Here is a 26942-nt window from a genome sequence, read left to right as displayed (position 1 = left end):
GTGGATTAATCACATGGTTTATCAGAACAGGCTTTCGTTTAATAACACAACACCTACTGAGTTCACTGTTTAGTTTAGTTTAGTTGAGTTGAAGTCACAATATTGGGATGAAAAAAAACTATACTTAGCCTTCCATTTCAGATAGGACACCACATAAACTACATATCAAATTACCACTTTAACCACTGGTTTATCTTTTGTTATAAAAGTAAAAATAAATGCCACTTACATTTCCCCAGAAATGTAGGTAGCACCTTTAGATTATTCTGTCCTAGCAATTGTTTAAACCCCACACATTTACAGTTATATAAAACAGCAAGGCAAGAAAACCCCACATTTAGGAATCTTGAAACTGTATTTTTTATTAAATGTGTTAAATGAATTATAGGTCTGTCAGATTCCAGTGATCGTTTCATTATTACATCATCACTTCTCTTTCATGAGACCCTCGCCCTAACAGCTGTGTTTTGTGCTTGGGTCCATGAAGGGATAAATGATCACCTCAACCAGAAGAGTGTCTCCTGATAAATCTGAAGTTAGAATCGCCTTCAGCCTCGAAGACACATCAGGTAAACACACTCACACTAACTAACTAACTGTGCACTCACACACACCTGCAAATGCTCACACACACACCTGTGTTTCCAGCATCCTCAAAAAAGACACTAACACATCTCTTTGAGTTTAGTTAAACCTATTAATCAATAGATAATGTAACACCTGCATTGCTTGGAGCTCTACTCTCACTGCATTTCCAGTATGTGTGGAACACATGCACGGCATTCCTCCTACCAAAACAGACCAGGCACAATCTGCCCCTCACACCCCCACCCCCTCCTCCCTCACACCCTATCCCTTTAACTGTGTTCATTCTTCTACACTGCAGCTGAGACAGGTGCTCCCTCTATTTCTGTAGGACCCCTGCATATGAAAAACCAACCACACATGCATGTGAGCAGCTGTGCACTTGCACCACGCTAGCGATTGCACAACCTTTTATGTGACCATGATTACTTCATTGTATAATTCAGAACTCAGCGGTCTGTCCTACCTATGGGACAAGGTACTGTCTTTCAGGATGTTTTACTCGAGTGGGGCCGGGCACTGGGACAGCAGCTGCTCCTATGAAATGGCAGAGTCAGGTTTCCCTCTAATACTAACAGTGTCCCGCTGCCTGATTCACTGTTCAGCTTTTAGAACACTGGCCTATATTTATAAGCAGTTAACACTTCCAGTCCTACTCCGCCCATCGCTGATCCCCCTTGTCTTTCTCTTAGGAAGTGAGATGAAGGGCTGTAGCCGGAACTACACTCAAATCCCACTCTGAGCAATGATTCATTGAACTCATTGACATTCTGCTTGTCATTTTCTCATGGCAACATGTATCTTACTGAGTTACATTTGCATATTTCTTAATGCTGTTTATAGCTTGCTTTTTGATTTACATCGGTGGATTCAGATTTAGTTTCCCTTTACCTTATATGGGTTTTTTTCTCTATCCTTTTTCTTGAGGATCAAATACCTATCCAGCGACGACTATACTTGGTAACATGCTTACGTGCCTTGTTTTACTTTTAGTTAAACCATCCAGAGCTGCTCAGGCACAACCTGACCCTACCCTCCAAAATCAAATTTTAGATATTCCCAAGACGATCATGTTGTTCCCTCTTTGAACTCGTGCTCCTCGGCAGGGGACCTGTGCTCCATCTAGGGATCATCCTCTGGGGCTTTCATGACTTCATGCCAGGCATAGTTATAACCACTGTGTCAATCCTAAGCATGAGAACTGTATTTATTCCACATCATAATTGGCCCCGCGGCTGCAGCCTGGCCCACTGATACCTCTGCTTTTAGAAGGTTGCATCATCCCAGGATTCTCCACATGTGTTCCACAATTCCTGGGGGACATTACTGGCTGGTGCAGACAACCTTTCTGTTTCTGTCTGTCTGGCTGCCTGTCTGAATCCCTCTCTGTCCATACATTTGGACTGTTTGTGTTCTTACTCTGCATGTCATTCAATGTGGCAGCTCATTACTGATGTACAGTACAGTAAGAGGACATGGCTCATTTATAAGCGTAGCAGCATGTTGCTATGTTGTGGTGTCGTATAAGAGGCCCCTACAGTGTTTCATTTTGGTCTATTTTATGAGGCGGGGAAAGGCATTTAAGCAACTGCTCGTCGGACAAGTCACTTGGCTGTACATCAACAACATGCAGCAAGCAATACTAATGAAATAGAAACATATATACATTTAGACTTTTAGCATCCTATGAAAATCAACTTGCAGTTAAAGGTGTTTTTAAAGCTAAAAGAAACCCTATTCATTAAAGGAAATACGTAATTGTCATTGTCCATCAAGATTAGCATGGTTGTTAGTGTTTGTCTTACTTCTTTTACTTTTACTCGTGTGTTTACTTTGAATATGTAGCCCATGATTGCAACATTATTTTGTAGTCAATTCCTAATGTAATAGCTTCCTGCAATGCTTCCAATATGTTCAAAGCAATTTCTGCTTGCACTGATTCATACCAAACATCTGACAAGATAATCTCTCTCCCACAAGTTTCATATATCTGCATGCTGATTTTAATATCGTACTGGGAGAGAATGAAGGAAATCATTCTGGGAAGAAGCAGTAAATAAAACTAAACCTATTGTCTTGTACTTCTTGTCATGTACTAACCATAACTCAACACTATATGAAATATTTAGCCCAAACTCAACCAATATCCAAATGTCCCTTACATTGTAATGCATGCATAATAATAAGCCAATAATTCAAAAATATATAATAACACTACTCTTTGATAACTCAGCACATGTTCCTAATTGTTCATGTCTGAATAACGTCTTCTGTTTTAATAGATGTAAAAGATGTGGAGGACATCCCTCAGACTTTCCCAGACCTTGAACAGCGACTACAGGTATACAGTAATACTATACTAGTACATACTGTATATATGTGTAATATACAATACTGGTCAGGAAGTTAGAGTCACGATTGTACGAGAAAGCTTTCAGAATAATTGATTTTTTTTTTTTACATCAAGTTTAAATTTAAAGTCTAAGTAGATTGTCTTTCCTCTGAATAGTTCCCTCCTCTCGGCTCTGTATATTTATTTTTTACTTTAACTGCAATGGCCCTACTATTCTGTTAATGGTAGACTCTGAATCTGTTGGCTACATCAGGAGAAGCCTGAGTTAATTTTATCAACCCTGTAAATCAGTGTCTTGACTGTGTGCACTAAAGCTGCTATTAGTGTTGTCATTGAATTATCCTTCAGCGTGTGCCAGTGCCAGGGTTACATAAAGCGCATGCTGGTTTAAAGTATCAAATGAGAACAGTAGTAACAGGCCAATGAATAATAGCTTTTATACACTCTACCACAGGCTTATAGCGGCTCACTAGCATTGGGCCATAGGGTGTTCTACTGTAAGGCCTTTAAGTTTGTGATATAAAGCATTTGTTCATCTCATACAAGCAGTATGGAGACAAGTCAGTTCAGGTCTCATTTTTATAATGTAAGGAGATACTTTATTAAATCGAAGTTTAAAAAAAATATTTTCTTGACTATCATTTACCTCTGTTATGTATGTGTTTGTTTGTTTATTTATCTGCTTATTTGTTTGTTTATTTATTTGTTGTTTTATGTTTTTGTTTTGTTTGTTTGTTTTTGAATAACAAATGTATTTCTTTAAGAAAAAAAAAGAAAATATATATATATATGTTTTTGGGAGAAGGGGTGGGATTAAATAAGTGTAAACTTCTTCCCACCCCTTTTCGGATGTATAATTAAGTAGATTATTTGCTTATACATAATTTAGAATCAGTAATATTTTTGTATATCAATTTGGCACTGCTTAATTTTGTATTGTATAATAATTCTCATTTTAAATGTTTGTATTATTGTTTTACACATGTGAAATAAATGTAATCAAAATCAAATCAAAGTACATGTTGATATTGGGGTTCTGTGGTCAGAGGGTCATTAAAGTAAAGGAATTAGCCATTATACAGCCAAGTAGCATACATTGTAATAATTAATAATGTCAGTACAATTTTAATTTCTTTAGAAGTTGGAAAGTGGTTGGAAACGTTTTGACATATTACTGATTGTGTGAAATAATGTGTGTTAAATCATAATCTGTTTTGTTTTGTCTTTCTGATCCGTCTCACCCTGCCCCCCTGCAGCCAGTACCCCCCTGTGTGTCTTTGAGAGAGAGCGTCCAGGTGCACAAGGAGCACTGCAGGATGGCCAGAGAGTTCCACCAGGTCAAACACGAGATCGCTGCCATTGACGATTGCAAGTGAGTCCCTATAAAATATCTATTATTGGAAAAACTCAAAACAAAACAGGGGGTGTTGTAATGCAACGGAAGCATGTCTACCCTCAGTCTAAATGTTTGGGCAAATCATGTAAGGCTGCACTGTTGGGACCAGAAGAAAATACATAACTAATAACATTTTCATTAATATTAGTTTTTCTTTCTTTGCCTTGTACATCACAAGAAATATTAGCTTCTGACATTATCAAGGAACATTGACTCTAGGACAACTAATGATTTTAGTAGTTAATTCCCACTGAGGCCATCTTTACTATAAAAATAAAACAATCACTTTTTGTTCAAAATGTCCACCAGGTGGCACATGTTAATAGCTTTCATACAATCTTTAGCATATTAACTCCTGAGAGTACTACCTTAAGATTATATGTGAACAGTTAGTACTGTACAACTTAATTTGAAGGGATATTTCTTTATTTTTGTAATAACGTTAAATCAGAGAACACCTTCGCCAGAGATGAATATCGCACTGCGACCATTTTAAGCTGTAATAAGTGAGACCTGCTGTATTTTTGTATGCACATGTGTGGTGTGTATGCCTGCACACACACACACACACAGGGGAGTAGTACACACACACAGGGGAGTACTACACACACACAGCGCACACTGTCCCCTGTGCCCTCAGCAGCTGTGGGGGGATCTTAGCAGGGGGATTTTCAAGGCCATTGCTGCTGCCCCACCACCACCACCACTACACACACACACACACACACACACACACACACACACACACACACACACACACACACACACACACACACACACACACACACACACACACACACACACACACGCACGCGCACACAACCTACGCCACTTGGCAGCTCCTAAATAGAGAACAGCAGGCAGACTCTGATGGGATGAGTGTAGCCTTGAGTTGAGATAAGAACATGATGAGTCAGGCCAGTACAAACTCTTGGTTCTCTCTTTTAACGCTGTCGCTCATGCCAACTTCCACTGACACGTACACACGCCAAGTTAGATTCACACCTGAAGTAAAATGATTCACAACTACTGTAGGCAGAAGGGAAGGCACTACACAGATTGTGCTTTTACGCCAATACTACAAATACAATATTTCTCTGTTGTTGATCATTTATTACTCAGATTATTGTGTGTGGATATTTTCATATTTTCTGCTAACATACTTGACAGACATACTTTATACAATGGATGTTTTTGTTACTTCCCATATGATTACATGCAGAAACTCAGGTTAGTCTCGGACAAAGTGTTGCAGAAATTACAACAGGAACAACCTTCTAACACACTGCGGAGGGATTTTCCAAAATTCACTCAGTCAACTTTTGGTCAGTAATATCAAGCCAGCCCATACTGTAGGAATGTATAGAGAATTGTGATGTTTGTTTACATGAGAGAAATTCATTTGTTTCAGAAAACCCATTTTCAGTGTGTACAAAAACAATGATTCAAACATTGGTAGGCCAGTAGTAGATAAGATCGCAGGAACCATCATGATGCAAACTCTTTCCCAATTGTAAAATAATTATGAAATCATAACATTTCTTCAAAACATTGGTGTCCATATTAGAAGATTTGAAATGATGTCATTCTTGTTCATAACTTTAACTGGGTGGTGTCTGTTATGTTGTTTCTATACTGTATAAGCACATTTTGTTCAGGTATTCATAACTTTGGTACACAGAAGAGACAAAATGAGCACATATGATGGTGTATTAGTTGTTCGTTAAATAGGAAAAACAATCGGTATTATTTACATCAGATTGAATTCCTCTTTTCTGGTTTCCAAATGCATTTTTTTGGGCTAAGAAGGATCTTTCCTCTTTTCTTAGCCTCTCTCTGTAAAACAGACTTACTTACACACAGCAGGAAACATATGCACATGCACGTTTCAACTTGCTCCTGAAAAGAAAACGGAAACGCAGCAAAAATGTAATGCATCGGATTCCCTGATCATCAATCACACTGTGTTTCGCTTGTTTTGGAAAACGCTGTGGTTTGAAAAAGCTTAACTTTAATTGCAGATGAATACAATTATTTAATCCCTTTAAAAAATGAAATCATATACGATTGTAAAATTGTAAAGGACCGTGACCAAAAGCCTTCTCCTTGTGTTTTAGGTGTTTGTCACAAAGTATTACAAAATAAATGAAGTTATGCTTTTCAAAAAGGATGATATTACCAGTCTTAGAGAGTGTAACAACTGGAAATAGACAGAGAATGAGAAGAGATGGAAAGATAAGGTGATGAGTCATATCATATGTCATAGTTTCCGCTGAACTGTCTATTTGTATTATTGCTTTTTACATCAGGAAATGAAAATACTAAAATAGGTGTTATAGGTATGTGAAAAGGATGATTACAAATTAAAAGTCCATCCAGTAAATTTAAACTAACATAATATTTGAAGGAATTGTTTGTGATCCATATTTAAACAAAAGAGTAGCCATAATAACACAAAACACTTCACAAAAAAACCCTGTCAGTATCCTGCTGTCACAATCAAATGAATTCATATTATGGCGAAGCCTAGACAAAATGTCAATCTGAGTCAAAATCAATTCATGTTTTGAAACAGAGTTGGATTTTTTTTGTACCTATATACTGTATATATGTATCATATGTGTGTGTAAATTTGGTTAAAAAAAAGTATGGTTTGTGCCATTCAATCATCTAACATTGAACCCCTTCAGCAAATGAAAACCTGTTCAGTCATGAAAGCTCTACAGACAGCCTGCATTGTAGAATAAAGAATAATTTCCCCCTTTGGTAATGCTGCTTTTGTGTGACTTGGCACTTACCAGCCGTAATACAACCCTGACATTCACACAGTTTCTGGCTTGAGGCCATGACACACGCATCGTACACATACATATACGTGTCTGTGTGCTCACAATGCCTCTCAAAGTCCAAACGCTGTTCTCTTCCAAGAGTGTGAAATCACTGCCAGGCAAAGTCAGGTCATCCTGCCTAAACCAAAACTGGATTTGATTCCAAAAAAGTTGGCTTATGTTATTTATTTTGTCATGCACCTACATGTGCTAAGGCATAGTGGATTTACGGTACAGGACATCAACAATTCAGTTGATCTGGGGGAAAAGAATTCAGACAGATGTTCGTTTTATTCACTGAGATCTTTGACCTTTGTTGAAATTATCTTTCATATAAAAGGCTCTACACTGTAGCTGTGCATCACTAGCCAATATGTTTGTAATATGGGTTTGTAAGAACTCTTATACATAACAAAAATGTGCCTTTTGCATCTTGAATATTAGCCAAATGTATGATTAACTTATTGCAGAGTGGTTAGCATTGTTGCCCAGTAACAATGTTTGTATTTCTGAAGCTCAGTCTTTTCTGTAAGTTTGCATTGTTTCCATCTTTATTTTGAGTTTCTCTGGTTTCCTCCCACATTTAAGAAACAAAACAGCTCAAGAATATGAATCGCTCATAGATATAAATGTAAGCCTAGTCTACAAATCTGCCTTTTATCTGATCTAGGAACCTGTTCAGGGTATTTTTCTGCATGCAGTCAAGTGTATGCTGGGTCCAGGTTTTCACAACTGAAAATAAGATTAATCAGGAAGAAATAGAGAATTAAGAAATTATTATTCAGAAAATGAATTATATAATTTGGAGAAATACTAAGAAAAAGAGCAATGTGCACCCTCTGTTAATGTTTTTATCTCACTCTATTTAGGCGTCAGTTGCTGGCAGAGCTGGTGGAGGATGAGAAGGTTGCCATGGAGATTGCCCGTTTAGAGGAGGAGTTTCTGCGTCTAACAGAGGAGAACCGCACACTGATGACTGTCCACAACGAGTGCGCTCAGCAGCTGGAGAGGCTCTGCTTACCCAATCAGACGAGGCAGGACTCCTCGTGACCTCTGACCTCCCGCAGAACCTGAGGCCTCCCAACATCCAGCTGACGCCAGGCAGGAAACCAGGCAGAAATAAAGGCTCAGCTAGTGCTCATTCAACACAAATACAGTCAGTGGTTCAGATAATTACACAGAAAGGTGCCGTGTTTATTCGTGAGTCATTTGTTTGAGATGTCATCATCTGCTGTTGTAGTGATTCTACCAAGCTATGACACAAGGCCACTTTTCTGGATTGTGTTATTATGTGATCTTGCAGAACCTTCCTGGTCGTCATTGCAAATACCTCACAGTATATTCATACTCAGCTGCTGTGAATGTGACCAGATCATCTGAAATCTGTCTCAGGTCCTGTGGAGACTCAGATCTTTTACCTGGGGTCTGTGGAGGTAGCATGAGGTGGTATGATGTGGTCCAAATGTTGTATTTTGAGGAATTGTTCCCCCCCCCCCCCCCCCCCCCCCCCCCTGCTCCCTCTCTTCCACCTAGACAATTGCCCGTCAAGTTCCTGTTGTGATAAAAAGGATATGAGACGAGTGGTTTTAAAGTGTCAGGGTCCGGGAAATAATAGCCTTTTGTGAGGAACAGTAAAAGAAGAAGGGTGATTACGCTCATACGTATCACAATGAACATCTGCTGTGACACAACACTGTAAGAATTGTACATTTGATTGATGTAGCGTATCTCATCCACCTGGGTATTATACAACCAGATTAAACGTTGATTATTGCCTGCGTCCATTATTAAAGTGCATTTTATTTTAACACCAGCATCAGTTCCTTAGTTTCATTTCCAGCGCTGTTGTGTTTGGTGTCTGCTTTACGTCCATATTGCAGTGCTTACATGGAAAAGGGAACTAGATTTTTTTTCACGAGGAGATTAGCTCATTGTGGAATTATGAAACAGTCGCCGGATTGGCTAGGTTGACTCTGGTAGCCTTCCTTCTTCCTCCTTTGAATCATGTGACATTGGCAACATTGCTTTGTCGTGATGATTAGTCCACTTTATTTTACTTTCAATGCCAGGCATCCTGGCTTTGAAGGTGTACACAGAGAACTCATTACATGATTGTTCTGCCTCTAATATTCATGACCTGACCTTTTACAGTTTCTTGCACAAAAACCTAAAAAATAACAGGACAAATACTGGGTTATTGGTACTCTTTTACAGCTGTTCATTTATTTGACTTCTGCAAGGAAGGCAGACTCATATACACAAAAACACATGACAGAGACTTGAACTGATCTCTTGGAAAGATTGCTGCTGCCTAGAAGAACAGCATAATATGAGAAGTACTGAGAAATGTTTAATTTTAGACTAGTTCTTGCAAAAGTTCATTTTCAGTTGTTTTTAACCCTCTGTTATTACACCATCTGTTCACAAAATGCATTGTCTGAAATGAGTCGAGTTAGTCCACACTTACTCTGGAACAAACAAATGGACAAAAGACTAAATTGTGTTTAAACACGCGGTTTATAATTCCAAACCCTTACTCTGAATTATTTGCTTGGTAAATCTATAAATGGCTTATCTGGGAAAAGCCCGTTATTTTCCCAGACAGATCTAAGGGTGGGATTGGTACGGACGGGAAAACTGCTTGCTCATCCTATATCAGCAGGAGTGCATGAGTCAGTGCTTGCTCTGTTCCACCCAGAGTTGTTGCGACATAGCCTACACACACAGACACACAAGCACACACTCCCTCTTTCTCCCCCTCCCTCCCACATACTCACACACAGGCCATATGACTGAGTCAAGCTCGGTTTTTAGTTTGTAGCAGAGTTGTGATAAGACTTTCTGGGAACCGTAGCCCGGTCTGACGGCATTCCATTTAGAAATAACCATGTGTGCTCAGAAGATGGGACTTTCTTTAACACTTCTCTAAGAAAGCTGGATATATAAAGGCGGCATTGAAAGGTTGGTATGTTTTTTTTATGTTTTACCTTTTATATATCCCAAAAAAGGGGAAATGGTTAACTGTAACAGTGTGTGTCTGTGTGTACATATAGATGTCCGTGATGGCTGCTCCACGGTCGTCTGTGTTTACATTTGAGTCTGCGGTGCATTCCTCCCATGTGCTGAGCCGCCTGGACGAGCAGCGTCGCCGGGACACGTTGTGTGATGTTACCGTGGTGGTGGAGGGCCACAGTTTGAGAGCCCACCGCTCAGTGCTCGCTTCCTGTAGCGAGTACTTCTCACACAGGATTTCCTCCCTCACACAGCATGGAGCTGTCATCAGTCTGCCACAAGAGGTGAGAGGACACCTCAAGATACATTAAAGTAACGTAGAGAAAGTGAAAAACACACAAGCCGTGCTGCCATACACACCTCTGTGTAAATGTGAAGTGAGAAGTATGATGAATGGTTAATTTCCTCAATCGTGTTGATGGTAAATAGGCTGACTAGATTTGTTTAACCTGTGACATTTTAGTATGCTGTTTAGTGTAAATACTATGTGACACACACTTGACTGACTGCAGTTTTCCTTCAAATGCTTTTTTTTAATACAATGATTGTGGTTCTTAGTGGTTTCCTGTTTCCTGAAGAGATATTTAAGTACCAAATATATTCCCAGTGGGTCTTAAGGAATATTACTAAAGTTAGAAAGAAGAAAAACTAAGATAAAAATAAAAAGAAGCAGAAAAGTGTTCAACCAATTTGATCTGCAAGAGGAAACCGCTGGCTTAGAAAACAAAGCTATTTTAATGACCAAATTCTTTTAGATTTTTCAGTGTTTTCTATTATTCCACAAGTACGGTGTTTCTTTCACAAATTGAATTTGCATTTACACAATTCTTTAATACACTGGTATTCAGCTTCTTGGTAAATGCAAAAGCCACAGAAAAAAGATAGAAAATAGATTATTGTTTACATTGGTTGTTGTGTCAGTAAAATCTTACAATCCTTGGCCTTATTTCACAAAACATATCTGGTCGGAGAAGCTTTATTTCCCTGGCTTACTGGCATATTGTTGCCTTCTGACAGAACATATTATAGAATTATTTATTGCTATCCTTGAGAAAGATAATGCTCATTTATATTGCTTGTCCTCTTTCACAGGTGACAGTTGCTGGCTTTGAACCATTGCTGAATTTTGCCTACACATCCAAACTTCTCTTCGGGAAAAACGATGTCTTAGAAATACGCAATTCAGTTTCCTTTCTTGGTTTCAGAGACCTAGACGAATCATGCTTTGATTTCCTCCTCCCCAAGTTCTTCTCCAGCAATGACTCTGCCCCTGTCCCGAGAAAGACCTGTTGTAAGAAGATATGTAAGACACGATTGTTAAAGGAAGACATTGACTCTGGCAGTGTTTTGTTCGATGAGAAAGAAGTAGAACCAGTTGATGACTCACCATGTACGCAGGAAGTGGCTTGGCACTGTAACAAATCAGTGAACAACAAAATGGGAAGTCTGAACAAAGCAGGCACTCTCACACCTGAAGCTGAAGGGACCACCATTGAATATACGCAATGTCCAAAGTATCGCAAGTTCCAGCTAGCTTGTTGTAAGGAAAGTTGTGTCACAGATAAAAGTCTGAACAATCCTGCAACAGTTATCAGGGACGACTGTGACCTCTCCTGCAGCAGTGCTAAGAGCAAAAAAGAAACTGATGTTGAATTCCCTCATATTTCCACCTCAAATTCCACCACACAGAGCGAAGGAGGGGCTGATGAGCCATGGAAGAATGACAAGAAAACAGAGAATGGTGGGGAGGTTGATGTGGTTGAGAAAGACACACATGAAAGGCAACGCAAATGGATTAAGAAGGAAAGAGAGATGAATGTGGAGGAAGAGATCAGCTCTTCAGACAGATCCACTGTCAAGGAAGTCTCTTCAGGGTCAAGCACATCGCTGGGCGAGAGGTCATCAGGGTCTATATTGAACCATTGCCCCCTGAAGACCTTTGTTGAAGCCCCTGCAATCACTCTGTCACAGGGGCACAAGAGGTTTGTCGTGGACATTACAGAGGGCAAGAAAACAAATACATATGGTGCACTGCCGCCAGTATCCATTACCCATAAGGCAGAGGAACAGGTTGAAGCTGAGGTAAACATGGCAGACGATGAGATAGATTCGGGCTGGCAAGACAGAGGCAGCATGGAGAGAGTGACCCTGCCAGTAGATAATGCCAGAGAAAGGAGCACAGAGGCAAGGGAGCTGGCCGAGCACCTGGCGAGGAGGCTGGGGTCCGACGTGGAGCCTGATGCAGGAAGTTCCTCCGATACAGGGAGCGGACAGGCACAGAGCAAGTCTTTAGAGTGGAGGAAGTGCCACAACATCAGCTCCACAAGCACCAGCTGTCCCTTTTTCCAGGATCTGGAACAAGGCAGGTGCTTATGGAAGGGAGCAGAGCTGTCTGAGTGCGAGGGGGGCTCTCAGTCAGGTGTGTCATCCTTCAACTCAGGGGAGGATGGAGAGTGGGAGACGGAGACAGAAGGAGACAGTGAGGCCTACGCAAGAGAGCGGGCCAGACAGGTGAGCGGTTAAACCATGAATCAAGTCTGCCTTTTCTCTACAGATCTGCTCTGTTCTTTGATATATGTATATATGCTTCCTGCTGACACCTAACTGGGAAGTTCATGTGCTGAAAATAGTCTGTGTTAGTAAACGTCAGCAAGCTCACCCCACATGTAGATAAATTCACTATGTTTGCTTTAGATAAGCTTGTTAGAAACATTATATCAGTTGTATGAGCTTTCATTCAACAGAAAGCAGAATCACTTAAGTGTCAAGTTAATTATTCACCAAGTTAATGATGTGTGTGTGTGTGTGTGTGTTTACTTGTGTTTGTTGCGACGGTGTGCATAATTAGCTCAGAGTCCATTTCATGAAATTGACAGCTCAGCCCATTGAGTTAACAATGAACACACACAGACGACAGGTTTGAGGAAACTCTCATGTTTCTGTACAGAGAGGTTGAACAAAGCTGAGGTCACTTCACAGGAGAAACCAAGCTTTTATTTACTCTAGATAAAACACTACTACATGATTGGTACTGCTCCAATAAACCAGCGATTGTACATTTCCTGTCACACATTGTCCAGAAGCAATAACCCAGCACCCAACCTCTGCCTATACAAGTTAACTCCAAGTAAATGATTAACATCTTGGTAAAAAATTAACATGACTGTATTTTAACTCGATATTAATTTCCTTCTTTTGAGCGATAACAGCTCCATGCATCTGTTTGATCATTACATATTTTCGATTTGTATTCATAGTATTTTAATTCAAAGAATGATTTCCTAAGATTTCAAGTTGACAATGATAATTAGTCCTTATCAACCAAATCAAAGCTGTTTCTACAACCCTGCTGCTTTAAAGTGGGGGTGTTTGTACCACATTCCCATGTCTTCTAAAGTGTGACACCATGCCATATAGGATTGATTTTGCTCCATCTTTCACATACTCTCTTGCTTTTCTCTCTTGTGAAACCTTTATTTCCTGTTTGTGTGTCCTCAGGTGCAGTTGCCATTCTCTGTTGAGTGGATTGTTGATCTGAGCAGAAATGACTTCCAGCAGCTGCTGAAGCAACAGGTCTTTACCCGAGAACAGCTGGAGTTTGTCCACGATATGAGACGCCGCAGCAAAAACCGCCTCGCTGCTCAGCGTTGCCGCAAGAGGAAACTAGACTGCATATATAATCTGCAGTGTGAAATCAACAAACTGGTAAATAGACGAAAAACCTTCTCTTTAAATCAGCAATTACTTTCCAATCCGCTTCTTGTTTATTCATTTAGATTGCATGTGCTGCTTGTGTGTGTCACAGAAGACAGAGAGGGAGACACTGATGACGGAGAAGAGCCATCTGAGCCAGATGAAGTCCAAAGCATGTCACAATGTCTCTGCATTATGCCAGAGGGTCTGCAACGAAGCCAACCTGCAGCCGGAGCAGCTCCAGGTGTTGGCCAAATACAGTTCCCCGGACTGCCCTCTGTCCTCTCTCTCTACTCACATGGACGCTCTCTTCTCACAGCCTGGGCTGCTCCTCCAGCCTCACGCTGTACGGTCAGATTGTCTGGTTGGCCATGATGAATATATGGCGTCTGATGAGGCTTCCAGCTCCAGAAAGGATACACTCACCAGAGATGATCATTATTCGCTTTAGATACAGCAAAAACCAATAGGGTTGATTATGATGTCAAACTAATAATTCAATGATTCCCTACCTTTATCCTACAGTATCTAAAGACTTAACTGCAGACTTTGGACTGAGGACAGGCTGTTTTATAAAGCAGTGGCATACTTTTGATACATTTATATTGAGTGGTTGCAATCAACGAACATTTTTAATTAACTTCTGCTACACAAGAGGTCAGGAATGCATTCCAGGTGTCCAAAACTATTCATTTTACTTTTACACCAATGACAAGTCTGATTACCTTGTAGAGCTAATGTTTCACCCTTGGCAAACCGCTTATCAGACTTTGTTTGCAGGTGAAAGCTGATCGGTACCTGCTCACAAATAAACCCAGCCAGGGTGCATGTTGAGAATGTTAACATTTTAGCACTAAGACACACAACGTTAATCATAATGAAAGGAAACAATGGTCTCTATATTTATAATGGGCTTCACTGCTTCATATCTCAGGAAATTGCACTTCATCCTTATACATAATTCATTTCCTTTCTTAAAACTCGAAAGTGTTTTATACAGGCTCTCAGGTGTTAATAGGAAAACTCAGCAAACAATACCTCTTGCACACAGTGTGGGTTAGGCCCTCTCCATGGAGAGAGCAACACAAAACAAGATTTTGCACACAAACCAGACAACTGTCATTGTGGTTGTCCAACCACAGTGACATGGCTCTTTTAGGTTGCTCACAGCATGAACTCACTAAAACAAACCTCCTAATGTGCTTAAATGTGCATATTAGCAGAACTTTTATATACGAACAAAAACACACTTTCAGGAGAAAAGCTGCTTCACTCTGTCTGATGAAAATCATTCCGATCATTATTCATTCCAGTTTGTCCTGAATTGCGGCAGGATTTGATTCATGAAGTATGAGCATTTTTATGTTTATATTTTGTGTCTCAAAGCACAATTATTTATTGTTGTTTTGCATTCCATGCATTACTCAGCGTTTCTGCTGACTTCCACCTATAACCTTTGACCTATTTTCTCCCCGCTTATACCGTAGTAGATATTGACACTCAGGATTATTTACAGTAAACCAGCTTCACAACTTCCTCATGATCTAATTTCACTGTATTATATGTGCATATGTTTATTTTTGTACTCTTGATCACACTTACAGTGCATCTAGCCTCAAAATGATTTGTGTCTAATGTGAACTAATACAGTAATACAAAAATTACGTTAAGGGTACATTGATTTTATGTGGAAATTCTGACTGACAACATTGTATTTTTAAGGACAGTTGGGTTTGAGGGTGTTAAATGTCCTCAACAAAAGAACGTTTTGTTTTGTTGCATGATAACGCTGGTGCTTATTGCCCTCTAGTGGCAGTACTACTACAGTCAAAAGATTGTTAAGACTGTTCATTTATTTTAAAAGCACAAAAAAGGACTGTATATATCTAAAAGGATTTTCATAAACAAAAGTGAAACAAAACCAATCAATAATAAAACAGAAAAATAAACAGTTAATGGTGTTTGTTATCATGCCCAACTTGTGAAGATGCAGTGTAATTGAAAAACCATCAGCAAGGTTAATGAGATGTAGAATCTGTCAGTGTTCAGAGTGAGTGATGAATAGCTGAGCTCCTAAGGTCCTCACAGGACTCATCTTTCAACCTGGACAGATGTATTCATGATTTAATACTTCACTTTCATGTTTCTCCCTTCTGAATCTCATGTCACTTAGCTTAGTTTCATCTTTATTACTTTTTAAGTTTCTCTTTTTTTCTCCCTCTTTCTTCACTCCCCCTCTTTCCCTCTGTCTCTCTCTGGGGGCTATTTTAATTATAGAGGGACTGTTATTTCATCTCTCAATTTTCTTTTATGTGAGCAAACATAACGTAATACTCCTCAGATGATTATGAAACTGTACTAAGATCTGTAATACACAGCAATGTTGGTCATTTTCAGAGGCTATTAATGAACTTATCATAAGGAGAGAATGAAAGTATAACCCAAGGGGGTAAAGGTCACGCAGGTTAACTTGGCATAATGGCTTATGGCACTGGGCAGTGGGAACCGAGGGTTGCTGAGGTCCCAGGGCTTTAAAATGACAAAAACAGCCCAACAGAGGAGGTCATTAGCTTGGGAAAGCACAAGTTCACACGCTGTAATTAAGTTTAAACCAGTCATCCTCAAGTGGCTGCACTTCACTCATGGCTGCATGTGTTCTGCTAAAGCCCATAGTGTTCATATTTGTGTTTTTCCTGTATAAATGAGGAAACTTAGGAATTGTTTATCATTTGTACTTCATTCAAAGGTCACTATTATAGCAGCCGTCCTTCCGCCATGGGGTCCTGGGCATCGAAGTAATTGAAATGATTTCTCTTTTGATATATTATCTTTGGGCAGAGAATACCATTTCTGTTGTCCTGCATTTGACAGGACCTTGTCACCATGTCCTGAGGCCATGCATCTTGTTATAGCCAAGCTTTCAGTAGATATACTAAAACAAATAAAAGAGAGGTTAGCAAATGAATATCAACAGAAAAGGAAAAGGGAAGGTTGTTTCCAATCAATCAGCATCAGAAACTTGAAGTGAATAAAATGCCTGCCGTGTTACTAATGTGTCAACAGATGGCACCAGATGAGCAATTTCTGATGGTGAGGAATCTTGATCAGATCAGATCATTTCTCTTCTATCATGTTGAGTTATTGCTGCTTTTATTCTGTTATATTCCAGATGACTGTTGGTCTCGATGTCTTGGCTGATTGTGTTTTGATCTAATAGAGAGTCATCTGATCAAATATAAGTAAATTCCCTCTGAAAATTATTTGAAAGGCATTCAAAACTGACCAATTTAATACTTTTGCTTCTGTTCAACTGCATGCAGATTTAAGTATTGGAAGATGGAATTATTGCTTTCTCCCATCTCATTTTCTTGTCTTGCTACCTGCTTCTTCCTCATCACTCTCCGTCTCTGTCTCTCATTTTCTCGCCGTCTCTCTCTCCCAGAGAAAATGTGGGCGTTTTTCTGTAGGTGGTTCTCTGGCAGAGCCTGAGCTCTATAAGGGAGCACAATATGTTGGGCTCGTAATCGCAGTAATGAACAGTGAGATCTGTGCCAGCTGTTTTCATAGGAAGAGTTAAACTTGCAGAAGATTGTCCCAAATTGAAATTAGAAGTTTTAATTGAAGTGTTGTTTTAATTACATCTTTTGAAACGTAATTAACATTCTAAAACATTGAAACCCACTGACACAACTTCATCAACATTATGAAGTATGGGGTGATCTTGTTTCTTAGAGCATTTTTAGATCAGTTAATGGGTTGTTGGTGGTGATGTCTTTAATGTGAGCCAAGAGCGGACGACCAAATCTAATCCCTCAGGCAGAGAGTAATCCACGCAGTCATGGGGCTTCCTAATGAGGACCTGAGAGCCCTTGATCAGCCTGAAAACACACACACACACACACACACACACACACACACACACACACACACACACACACACACACACACACACACACACACACACACACACACACACACACACACACACCCCTATCTCTTACAGTAAAAGCTTTACTGCAGTGATCATAAGGCTCTAAAATGGGTTGTAGAACTGGCAATGGGCAACAATTCAATATGATATGTTTTCCTTTTTTCCTTTGAACTGTTATATTTATTATATTGAGATATGGTGATAACATCGTCTGTAGTGATAATAACACCTAAAACAACTAGAATTTCACAGAAGAACTGATATGAAATATATAGATTCAAGTTATATTTTCCAGTGCAATTTTACAAGTTCAATGTGATTACCGTAATAGTTTCCAACCTTAGAGTGACAAGCTCTCTTCTCCAACCTTTTAACTGCCATTAATCCAAAATACAGCTCAGGACAACGATCTCGCTGCATAATAATGTAAAAGAATAAGATTTATTTTAAAAAATATTTAAATTCACCTGCAATTGTTATGTTTATTTTGCATTTCTGTACTTTTCATTTATGAAGTACTGAATTTACAAAGATGTATACAAAATTAGGCTTTACCATGTGGTTATTTCATAAAGACTATTTATTTATTCACGTGTCAAAACATGCAATATCTTGATAAATATGGTTATCATATTACTTATGCTGTATCTTGTTGCATATCACATTTTATTACATGAGTTACAAAAAGAGGGACATGTGTAACATGTGTTAATTTATTTGTTATTACTTCACAATAAATAATAAACACGAACAATCCACAAGTGGTGGTTAAAGGTGTGCAGTTTACTTTTGATATAAAAAAGTTGATTATCTGATACAAAGTAATTTTCTCCTCTGAATGTGTGTGTGTGTGTGAGAGAGAGATAATGTAGTTCTTGCTACAATAGTGTAACACCAGGCTGATGTCACATGATGTCACACACCCTCATGATGAGCCAAACTAACACTGTGACATTGTAATCCTGTGAAGAAGACAGTGTTTAATTCTATCAGGCCCTAATGTGCATGCTGTGCATTACTTCCAATAAATCACTCAATAACACATGACACTGTTGTGATCACTCTTATAAATACTGTGTTAACCCTGCAGACCAACAGCTGCTGTAAGAAACAATGTAACGAAGGTCATACAAGGTACAAGTCTTCTCTGTCTTAAATTACAATGAAAAAAAGACATTTTATTATGATAAATGTATAATCCCTTAGTGGGATTATACAAAGATGCAAGGTCGCCAATGGAGGAAAACAACTTTAAATAATGACAATAACTTGTTGGATGATCGAAAAAAGTACTATAGTTCTCTGGGCGTGTAGATGTCTGTGCGTACTGTACACGAATCACATCATGAGAGATGATCAGGAAAAGAGAAGAAGAGGACATGTAAAAGAAATATTTAGACAGAGACTGAGAATTTTTCAGTATCAGAAACAAAAACAAATGATGGAAGCGAGTGGGAGAGAAGAAAATATGTAGTTACAAAGCAACAAGGACATGGAGAGAAGAAAGATCTCTTTGCCTGTGTGGGTGTGTGTATGTGTGTGTGTGTGTGTGTGTGTGTGTACGTGTGCGTGTGCGTGTGCATTTGTGCCTGCATGGTTGCAAGTACAGCGAGAAATAGCTTCACATGGATGTTCGAGGATACCCATAAGAAATGATCTAGTTACCATGGATACAGAGGGTTAGGCTTTGGCAAGTGAACTCATAATAAAGTCCAGGAGACATCCAGACAATCAACACAATTCTCCTTCTGATGAAGAAAGATAACACATGCACAGATAAAAAACATTTTTGAACAGATGAAGAAGAAACAGAAATCACTTTGCAACCAGACAGAGTAATTATGGCAGCAAACCACTCTCTTCCATTAGAAACATGTCTGACAAATGTTGAATACTTCAACTTAAACTGCTCCACGGGAACTGCCTACCGGACAAAAACAAGTTTAACTAGGCGAGCTCCAGGATGTTTGTTTTTAACTCTCCCTTTCGTTAATCTCAATCACACACAATAGTCAAAATATGTCAAGCTGAATATCATCTTTGCATTCACAATGGTTAACTGTAAATAACTTAAAATCATAATCAAAAATACATGTGCAAAATTCACTTACATACAAAGTCAATACTGCTTTCATGGCTCTGACAGAATAATGTTAACGGAGGACTGTATGTCACCCACACTGTTTCTTTTCACCATGTTTAGATAGAGGTGAATGTAAACAGATGGGGAACAGCAACACAACCAAACTGGCTGGAAATGATGAAGAACCAAGAAACAAGACTCCAGTTTTCAGCCTGTAATTACAGCACGTCGGGTATGTTGCCTAAAGCATGTTGGGAGCAGTTTGATAAGTTTGGTCCGGCAAGTTGTGCGACAGTTGCCAGTCTTGTGCCAAGTACACTGTTATAAGAAGAGGGTGTAGACCACCTAATAAGAACTGCCAAAAAAGGCAAAGTTGACTGTTTGACACTTTCAATCATCATGCCAAAGAACATAGAGGTGACACGTGTGGGTCTGCCATTCTTGAAACCAAGAACTCCTGAGTCCATGTGATTTCCTTTGTGAGCTCTGGTTCTCTGTACCAAATGAAAACCTTTAACTTTGGTTTGGACCAACGAAGCCACATTGTACTGTTGATACATCTTTGGAAGACTGTGCCTGTCCCTCTTTGTCCTTCTGTTGTCTCTCCATTCATTATTTGGAGCATCCAGAGCAGCTCATGTGCTTGTTGGAGTCGAGCTGAGGTGAGATGGTGTCTGGTACCACACTTTTCAGGATGTCATTCTCTGTGGCCATGATGTGCTTGACAAGGAAGTTTGCAGCTTCGGCAATGTTAAGATTGTCCTAAAAAAGAGAGAAAACTGTTGGTTTTTGTTTGAGGGGGAAGGTGTTTTTTTTTTCATGCCAAATTGAAAAAAGGGCGTGAGGTGAGAGTGGCCTTTAACAAAGATTTAGGTACTGTGGCCAAACTGTGTGTGTGTGTGTGTGTGTGTGTGTGTGTGTGTGTGTGTGTGTGTGTGTGTGTGTGTGTGGTGTGTGTGTGTGTGTGTGTGTGTGTGTGTGTGTGTGTGTGTGTGTGTGTGTGTGTGTGTGTGTGTGTGTGTGTGTGTGTGTAATTGGTTGCAGCTATTACAAAGTTGCGCATGTTTTTCTAATTGCTACCAAAGGAAAACATTTATGTCTGCAAGCATAGCGCCCGTCTCTGACACTACTGGCTGAACGTGAACCTTATTAACCTTTGACCTTTTGAGAATGTTGAGTCTTGATGTCACACGAGTGACAGTGCACTTTTGCTCTCCAAAACAAATTAGTGTCAGCAGAAGCTTTGTTAATAAAGACTTGTGTAGGATGTATAGCCATGTCTAAGTACTGCAGAGGTTTTTTTTAGGTATAAAGAAGTAGGCTTATTCAAATGATTGTGCATCTCAGATATTATATCCTGTTTTACCTAGATTATATGGGAGCTCTAGCCTTACAAATAAACAAACACTGTACAGAAATGATTAGTTCAGACATAAAATGTTCTATTCTAGTCAAGAAAAACGAGTTTACTGATTAAATAACTTGTCTTTACTTGGTAACAGTAACAGTGGACTTTTTAAACACGACACAACTTTGACTGCTTTATAAATGTATCTCAGCGAGACACTTTCCACCAGGATATGAAATTCCAGCAGGCTCTATGGGGATGTCTCTGACTGCAGTGACCTGAGTGGGAGAGGGTCTCCACTGAGTGTGTCAAGGACTACCATCTGAACCATTCATTATAATGTAGATGATTAGAGCTATGCTTCAACATTTTGAGATGTTGTCTCTTTTGCATTCGTGAGTTGTATAAGAAGATAGATACACTCACGTCAAATATTACATAACTATAGCGTCGTCTTAGCTTAGCAATAAGACTGGAAACAGGGGTGAAAGCCATTCTTGCTCTATAAAATTAAACAATCGTCAACAGCGATTGGTGGTTTAACACTTTTACTTTTGGTACATATTAAATAAGATATGTGTATGTGCTTTGTTACGTTAAGACAGAGCCAGGCTTGCCATGTCCCCTTATTTCCATTTATAATGCCAAGCTAAGCTAACGGTACGTCCACACAGCAGCGTTAAAAAAATCTTCCAACGCTTCTGCCCATTCACTTTGAATGGGGTGACGTCACTTTGCCTCACTTTTCGCCGAACTGCATTGTGGGAAGCAGAGCGGAGCTTTCCAGGCATCTCAGGCTTCAAAAGTTGAGCAATGTTCAACTTTTGAAGCTTCTGAAGCTTTCGGTGGAAGCGTCAGCCAATCAAATCATATGCCAGTACAAGCTCTAGCCAATCAAACCGCTGCTTGTGTCTCAGGGGCGGGAGATTCATGTGATTTGTTGTTGGTCGAGCTTCAGACACGCCCGCCGGCAAGCTTTTTCCAAAGCCGCTGTGTGGACGGGCTGTAATTGTCGACTGATTCCAGGTTCATTTTTACCTGACAGATTTATAAGTGGGTTTAATTTTAACAGCTAATTATTATCAATGAAGTTGATAAGAGCATTTCCTATAATGGGAAAGCATTCCTTTAACTACAAATGCCCCAGGACCGGCAGGAATACATTTCATTTCACACATTGCAAACAAGAATACCTTCAGCATACTCTGATCTCACCTTAGCTGATGTCTCAAACCAGCCAACAAAGCCATGGTCCTTGCAGAACTGGTCCATTTTGATGCTGTTGTTGGTCAGCTCTCTTCCCTGGTCGCACTTGTTAGCCAGAAGCACTGTGGCAATGCTCTGCCCGTTATTCAGCATCAGTTTGGAGTCCAGGTCCTCTTTCCATTTGAGGACGGCTTCAAAGGTTGTGGGCCTGGTCACATCGCACACTATGAAGGCTCCCATGGCTTCACGGTAGTATACTCTTGTCATGTTTCCAAAGCGTTCCTGACCTGTGATAAACAAACACAAAGGGGGCTTCATTGATAAGTGTTGAAAAACTGCTGTTTCCTGGCCACCAGTTTAATGACAGATTCTCATTGTTTCGCTTATTTTTTGCAGCAAAACAGCTAATGCAGCTGGCATTCGGACTGCAGTTAGCACAGCCTGCATTCCCACAAAAACAGCACATTCCTGTGGTCTTTCTGTCACGTTGCTCTTAACCAGATGGTCAATGCAACTGCTTGTGCCTGCTGATAATAGGCCTACTTAAATTAAACCTGTATTTTTCCCTGACCTGTCATAAAAACTAACTTTGACCCAGACTAAAACGGTATTAAAACAATGTATTTGTAAGAATATAACAATGTGAAATATCTTTGTGGAGATACGCGTGTTTGTGTGTTCATTAATGTGTGTATTAGGGATGAAAATAAGTTGCTTGAGGGGCAGGTTAGAAAAGCTGTCAACATCACATTTCCCAGGGGGTTGTGTTCTGCTGTCTAATGTGAATACTTGTTGGTCCAAACTGAGTGTGTAGGCGTTTGCATTCAGCTTGTTTTACATACCATGCCCTCTCAGCAGAAAAGTTTACACTGTTAATAAATATGTACGCTTCAGAGTACACTTTTGGCTTTGCTAGAGATACTTCGACAAGACAAAATGCTGCTATTTGCCTCATGAGTAAGAGAGGAAATGGAAAAACTGACAATACGTGGATTGAGAACTTCCTCCTTTCTTGCGAATTTTTTTATCAAAGACTGTTATTGCTCACAAGGAACCCTCATGTGCAGCGGTGTGACAGCAGACAGACACACACGTCACACATGTCACTTGACACGCTGTCATATAATAAAATGACAGTGCAATTTCAGGCTTTACAACCTGTTAACTTCACCACCATATTAAAACAAAACAGAATTTCACAGACCCTAGTTAGTCTATTCCTATTGGGATGAATTCCAAGCAGATAAATGAAACTAAATCCGATGTTACTCATAATTGCATTTGCCCGCTGGAAGCATGTGCTTGTGTGTGAGTGACTAATGATGTTTTTTTTTTTTTATTCAGGCTTCAATGACACTCCTGTGACTTGCCTTTAAATCTCCCTCACATGCTCCTAGAATCACATGACGCATCACCGTACCTTGAATAATGACTGAATGAGGTCTTCTTATCTAGGCAATATTGTCATTGTAAGCATGGCTAAAATCACCAATGTGCCCATGTATAGAGTCAAAGATTCGACAGCAAGTGGTTTTTATAAATGTAAGGCAGCATTAGGAGGAGACAGACAGACAGGAGTTGTATTATGTTATACTTAACGATTATCCTTTCTATCCATGTATCAGTATCAGTACATGTAAATCGTACTCAACATAATCCCAGTATTATGATGTTAGTTAAATCAGACTTTGTGAACTTTTACCTCCCAGCTAGCATTACACTTACTCCACCAAAGTCCTCGTCACTGTTACTACTGTTGGTTTGCCTTGACATGTTTATAAAAGGAGCAATACAGTTTGACAGTCCCTTCATACAAGTGCTCCAACCAACCACTTGGAGTTGATGGTTCTAGAAGAGCTAATAGATCCTCCACTCACTTCCCAACCACCAATACTGCCATTTAAGAGCAGTGTGTGTGTGTGTGTGTGTGTGTGTGTGTGTGTGTGTGTGTGTGTGTGTGTGTGTGTGTGTGTGTGTGTGTGTGTGTGTGTGTGTGTGTGTGTGTGAGAGAGAGATAGAGAGTAGAGATACTCTGTGTCAGAAACAAGCTCTCAACAATGACAGTGCATCTTTGAGCTGTGAATGTTTCATCATTTTTACAACAGTCACACTCACTGTCAATTTGAAGATAAGTCTTATCTCCACAAACGATCAACTTTTTAGGAACTATGACAAACAGAGTTGCTCAAGAACATTTTAGATTCTTTTTTTCAATTAGCATAAAAAGAGCTTCCAAAGTTCTTCCACATGTTTTAAACAAATTAAACAGGGAAATAACAGCCATATATGAGGGTTAATTTTATGTTTGAATTGTTGTGGTGACACCAGCATAAAGGAGATGATCACTGTATACTAGCAATGACAACAAATAGGCTACACTTGTTCAGCGTCATACCTGCGATGTCCCACAGCTGGAGCCGGATAATCTTTGAGTCCCAGTTCAACACCTTCAGTGCGAAGTCCACTCCGATAGTGGCCCGGTAGTTGGTGGAGTATGTCTGGTGGACGTATCGCCGGATGATGGAGGTCTTCCCGACCCCCAGGTCTCCGATCACCAGCACCTTGTACAGGTGCTCCTGGCGGTGGGTGTGCATGCCGTTGGAGTGTGATGAGTGATTGGTCATTGCTCTTGTTGGACCTCCGAGGTGTAACGCAGCTTTCAGCAACTTTGACTCGAGGGCAGTTTGAGGATTCCTACCCGGTAATCCCGTGTGCAGCCTCTTTGTAATGAGTGTAGTGACCGCCTCTCCTGTGGGGAAGTGTGTGTCTGCTCAGGGGCTGTACTTGGGAACTTGTGACCTCTCTGCCTCTCCCTGAGGAGACTCGAAGTGCACACGGTTTACTGTACGCTCCGCGAAGTTCCTGTCACAGGGCTTCGTGAGTCTAGTGAAATATAGCCTTCTGACACTCAATTGTACGGTGGCTGAGAGGTGCAATCGACAATTAAAAAGTGTGAAACACTTTAACAAAGCTTGAGACAAATGTACATGTTATAAAACAAATGTACATGTTATAAAACAAATTTACATTTTATAAAACAAATTTAATATTTAATATACAACATAGAAAATTAAATCCCATGTTATTTAATAAAGAGTGCCCCAGAAACCCTATTTCTTTATTAAATATTGCACCATGATTCGACACAATTATCTTCATATTTAGAGAAGTAACATGGTCTTGGGAAGTGTATAAATAACGCTGAACATGATCCAGTTTCTTGCCATTATAATAATTATGGCATTGGCTCCTTACAGAGATGGAGTACTCGAGTCCTGGACTCGGACTCGAGTCGGACTCGAGTGCCGATTTTCGGGACTCGTGACTCGACTCGGACTCGCGCACTGATTGACGCGACTCGGACTTGGACTCGTGAATTCTCGCGCACGATGACTTGGACTCGGACTCGGACTCGTGAATTTTTCCCCCCACGATGACTCGGACTCGACTTGTACATTGACGCTCCGACTTGGACTCGGACTCGGACTTTCTATGGAGTCTGATGTCCTCTATCCTGGCGTGTGCACCGGCTGCGAGGCGAGTTCACGTACTGGGGCCCGCTATTCCAGTCTAAAGATGTCTAGAGACACACCCCGCATCGTGCTGTATGCTTTCACACATTCTGCTTCCATTTTTTCCATTGGAAAAGAGCAGCGCAAAATGCTCTATGTGGAAACAATATTGAAGAGAAGGCTCCGTAACACATTACTCTAAACATCGAGTTCAGACATATAGGCTGTCTTGAACACTATCATCAGAGTAACGTGATCTAATCAATAAATAAAGATTCAGCCGATAACACGAAAGCACATGGCTACTTAACATGCAGAATGACGTCATTTTGCATGCTAAGTAGCCATGTGCTTTCTGGGGCTAAATCTTCATCAGTAAACCGATTTAACCGGTAAAAGTTCCTTCAAAATAAGAGTCCCGATCTTATTACTATCAAAATAAAAGTGCAAAACGAAAACTTTACCATAGGAAAATATTGGCATACAAATATAATCACTTCTCTAAAAGGTAACTCATTTTAAACATAGTTTATTTAATAATAATAATAATAATATTAATATTAGTAATAAGCTTTATATTTGTATAGCACCTATTACAAGAATTGTAGCCAAACTGGCTTCACAGCAGTTCAATAGACAGATTAGTATAACATGACAGGATAAAAGCAATGTAGAGGAGCAGCTACATTTCAACACATATATCCACGAAGATTAATACATGAAGACTTGTGACTCGGACTTGACTTGGACTCTTCTTAGGTGACTCAGACTTGGACTCGGACTCGAACACAGGTAATGATGACTCGGACTCGGACTCGACTCGGACACTCCTTGGGTGACTCGGACTTGGACTCGGACTCGACTACGACTCTCCCTTGGTGACTCAGACTTGGACTCGGACTCGAAGGGTGGTGACTCGAGAGTGACTTGGACTCGTGAATTGGTGACTTGACTACAACACTGGCTCCTTAATAGCATATACATTTTGATATTTA

The 26942-nt window shown here is 39.9% G+C and overlaps 3 protein-coding genes across 3 annotated transcripts; 2 read left to right on the top strand and 1 right to left on the bottom strand.

Moving 5' to 3' along the window:
* The first annotated feature begins 485 nt into the window (after positions 1 to 485).
* Positions 486 to 8633, top strand: map3k7cl (map3k7 C-terminal like). The gene is made up of 4 exons (XM_034140453.1): positions 486 to 569; positions 2868 to 2926; positions 4195 to 4310; positions 8032 to 8633. The coding sequence occupies exons 1-4, from the start codon at positions 494 to 496 to the stop codon at positions 8210 to 8212; spliced, it is 432 nt and encodes a 143-aa protein (XP_033996344.1). The 5' UTR covers positions 486 to 493; the 3' UTR covers positions 8213 to 8633.
* Positions 8634 to 9953: 1320 nt separating this feature from the next.
* Positions 9954 to 15531, top strand: LOC117490310 (transcription regulator protein BACH2-like). Its single transcript, XM_034140005.1, has 5 exons — positions 9954 to 10123; positions 10216 to 10458; positions 11267 to 12685; positions 13673 to 13879; positions 13980 to 15531. Exons 2-5 carry the CDS (start codon positions 10216 to 10218, stop codon positions 14316 to 14318), a joined length of 2208 nt encoding a protein of 735 aa, XP_033995896.1. The 5' UTR covers positions 9954 to 10123; the 3' UTR covers positions 14319 to 15531.
* Positions 15532 to 15811: 280 nt separating this feature from the next.
* On the bottom strand, positions 15812 to 25292 carry LOC117490311 (ras-related protein Rab-38-like). Its single transcript, XM_034140007.1, has 3 exons — positions 24831 to 25292; positions 22445 to 22722; positions 15812 to 20643 (listed from the first exon to the last, which is right to left on the bottom strand). Exons 1-3 carry the CDS (start codon positions 25057 to 25059, stop codon positions 20494 to 20496), a joined length of 657 nt encoding a protein of 218 aa, XP_033995898.1. The 5' UTR covers positions 25060 to 25292; the 3' UTR covers positions 15812 to 20493.
* Between the last annotated feature and the right edge of the window lie 1650 nt (positions 25293 to 26942).

The sequence above is a fragment of the Trematomus bernacchii genome, unplaced genomic scaffold, assembly GCF_902827165.1.
Source record: "Trematomus bernacchii unplaced genomic scaffold, fTreBer1.1, whole genome shotgun sequence".
Taxonomy (NCBI): Eukaryota; Metazoa; Chordata; class Actinopteri; order Perciformes; family Nototheniidae; genus Trematomus; species Trematomus bernacchii.
This window is presented reverse-complemented; position numbering and strand designations above follow the sequence as displayed.